General features: G+C 32.5%; 1 protein-coding gene across 1 annotated transcript; it reads left to right on the top strand.

Annotated features, from left to right (window-relative positions):
* Positions 1–1,896: 1,896 nt before the first annotated feature.
* On the top strand, positions 1,897–2,707 carry LOC110104609 (cysteine-rich and transmembrane domain-containing protein WIH2; the record flags this gene model as incomplete). Its single annotated transcript, XM_020833783.2, is given in 2 exon segments — positions 1,897–2,093; positions 2,473–2,707. Coding segments are annotated over 2 exon segments (275 nt in total), but the record flags the coding sequence as incomplete, so codon positions are not given.
* Positions 2,708–3,491: the final 784 nt, after the last annotated feature.

Raw genomic sequence — 3,491 nt, forward strand, 5'->3', positions numbered from 1 at the left:
TGAGTGGTTATATGATCATTATATGTTGAATAGCCCAATTGAGCCTACCTTCCTTTAGATTATGACAGTTTATAAATCCTATTATGTGCCAAGCCAAAAAGAGAATAAAATAACATCCCCAATTGAGAGTATTCTTAGGCTAATGCTTATGAACCACGGGGGCTTATGCCCTTGGAAAACTGACACCCATATTAACTAAACCCCATATAAGCTGATGCATCAAATGGGGGAAAGTTTGTGATTATCAAGTCATATATTGTATTATTCGTTAAGATGTATAGGTGACATCCACTATTCTCCATGAATAATCATATGTATGATTCCATCTGCTCTTTCATTGGTCTACTTGTGTAGAATGTAAATGCCTAAGACCATTTTATCCTAGGGATAGTGTGATCATACTCTTTGCATTCTAATCACGTGAGCAACATCCTTTCAGAGGCCCATAATAAGTAATAAAAAGAGGTAGAATATGAAGTTGCCTTCACCCTATAGGATTAGAAGGAAAAATTTGTGTTCATTAATTTAGTTGGCAAAAGTCTTATAAGTTTTTATAAATATTTTATGATCACAATTTGTCTACATCATGTTTGTGCATGAAAACTTAATTTTGGATGGATGGATGATTTTTGCATTATAATAATTAATGCAAAGTTCATTATATTTGTACAAACACCAATCATGATTTGTTTTAGCCCATGAAAACTTGACAAGCTCAAGATCTTAAAAATCACATTAGAAAGAGTATTTAATGTTAAATGGGTCATTTAAGTTTTAAATGTGATTTAGACTATATTTAGGGCGGCTTTCTTCCTGTTTTTTAGTACACAAATATTTTAAACTAGAAATTTTTATACTAAAAAGTTGTTTTAGAAAGTAGTGCGAAAGCAGTCTCAAACGAAACCTTAATTATGATTATACAACAGATCTTAAAGTTATTTAATATTTATTTAAATAATATAATAATTATTGAATTTATAATAAAATTAAAAAAGAAACATTTATAAAAAAATAAAAATATATGCTTAAAATAATTATTAATTCTAAAATTTAAAAAATATTCTATATTTAAATAATAAAAAAAGAGTTAATATTCTCAAATTTATGATAATTTATTTGATTCATCTCTTCTTTTTGTGGTTATAATATAATGAAATTCTTCTATAAGAATCTATATTTTAAAAAAATCAATTTAAAAAGTAGAAGAAGATTAATATCAAATAAAAAATGCATAAGTTAAAAATAAACTTTGAATGAATAAAAAAAAATAAATTTTTATCAAATGCCCTATGATTTGGCTATTTAATTGATTTTTTTTTCAATTTTCTAAACCTGACCCAATTAATTGATAATGCATCAATAGATACTGTCAAAATTCATTTGGACTGAGGCCACAATCTTAATTCAAAGAAAAAAGATTGAATTAGCCACTAATTTTTTTTAAAAGAATGAAAATATTTTCTATTATATAAAAATAACAATTTATTTGTTTGACTATTTAATGTGAATTAAATTAATCATTTTTAAAAAAATATTTAGGCCATTATCCCAAAGAAGTAAAATGTGATTATATAATATTCAAAAATTATTTTTATCTTTTGATTTTTCATAAAAAATAAAGAAATAAGTTTCATCCTTATCTCAATTGAATTGTGTAAATGGGGAGAGATGTGATGATGACTGAGGAGCCGTTGTGCCTATCTGGAGGTAGCTTTTCTTCGTGACGAAGGATGGGTACGATGTCGCTCTTTTTTAAGCTAGTTGGTTAAAGTCGCTCTCATAAATAAAATAAAATAAAATAAAATGTCGGCCTTTGCAATAGTAAGCCTTGGGTTCAAACCTTAAAGGTGGTCGGTGCAATCAACTCCTTCCTCATTCTGCACCATCCCTTTTTTTTTTGGGAAATTTTTTCTTTCATTTAAAAATTTTTTTTTTTTTTTGGGAAATGACCATCCCTTCGTTATAGTCGGATATTTGGCGATCGGGGGTGCGAAACACGACGAGTGAGCGTTTGCGAGTGTGGAAGAGAGAGAGAGAGAAGGGCGAAGCAGACATGAGCTACCAGCAAGCCCCAACTTCCTATCCTCCACCAGGCAGTTCGATGCCCTGCCAACTTTCTTTTCGTTATTCATCTTTTCTTTGATTTTTTTTCCTGCCATCTGCTCTCTTTTCTAGGGTTTCTTACGACTTTTCTAATTTGGTGTTTTGATTCGTATACGGAAAGGAAATGAAGGGTTTGAGATTTCGATAACTGATTTTTGGTCCAATTGAACGAAGTTTCTGAATTTCATTTCGTTTTCACACCCGGTCATGCCAGCATTATTGGCATTTGTTCGATTTAGTACTTTTCCCCAAGTTATGCTATGCCTTTGTGTTCTTTGGCGTCCTTGCCGATTGGTTTTGTTGTGTGTTGATTTTAATTGGTATTTTAAAGGAGAAAAATGATGATTTGGGTTATTTGGTTTGTTTTAGGGTATAGCCATCCGTACCCTCCACCGCCACCTCAAGCAGGGTACGCTTATCCTGGTCCTGCTCCGCCTTCCTCTGGGTTTTATCCTCCGCCTCCTCCGCCTCCGGGCTATCAGAGCTACTTCAATGATGACTATGGCCAGCCGGGACCACCCCCGCCTCAACCTCCTTCTCAGATGTATTACCACCATCATCACCACCATGAAGATGACGGTTGCCTTTCTTTTTTGAGGGGATGGTAAGATAATCTAGACGGTGTCCTTTTTCGTTCTATTGCCTGTTACTCTTCTTGTGGAGATGTGGCATGTAGGTGCTTTTATTATCATTTGGAAAAATGCCTTATTTGCTTAGTGGGAGAGATTTATTGTAAAAGAATGCCTGCGCAAAGATCTTGCGCCTTCCTTAGCAGAATAGAAATGAACAACAAATAAAGATGCCTTAATTTCTGCTTCTAATTATTAGGGAAATGCAATCATAAATCATAAAACATTCCTGAAGCTTCTCAAAGCATGTGAAATACATATGGTTTGAGCCCTGTTGCTTTTTGAATTTGCTGCACAGCATAATATTTTGAAGTGGGCATAGTTGGTTTTGCAACACAATTATATTTTTAATTGCTGGGCTGAGTTGATTCTCGAAGAGCACAGCAATGTTTAAGAAAATTGGAAATCAATTTAAACATGATTTAACAGCTGTGTTCATACAAATTCACCTTTGGTAATCTATTTACAGGATTTATCCTCAGTAATACTATAATCAATTAAGAAACTGCATTCATACAATTTCAATATAAATGATCAATTTGTAGGATTTCTTCCATTTTGTGAAATAGGTGGTGAAATAATGATCTTTTATCAATTCTGATTAGTCTTTGTTGTGGCTACGACACAATGCATGTCCTATAAAGAAAACTCTAGCAGGTCATCAACATTATTAGTACTCACCCCAGGCACAAAATGCCATTAGAAACATCCTCTTTAGTCTCTGTTAAATCGGAGAATTTGAGAGGGAAAAGCTTGTTC

This window comes from Dendrobium catenatum, unplaced genomic scaffold (assembly GCF_001605985.2).
Source record: "Dendrobium catenatum unplaced genomic scaffold, ASM160598v2 original_scaffold_155441, whole genome shotgun sequence".
Lineage (NCBI taxonomy): Eukaryota > Viridiplantae > Streptophyta > Magnoliopsida > Asparagales > Orchidaceae > Dendrobium > Dendrobium catenatum.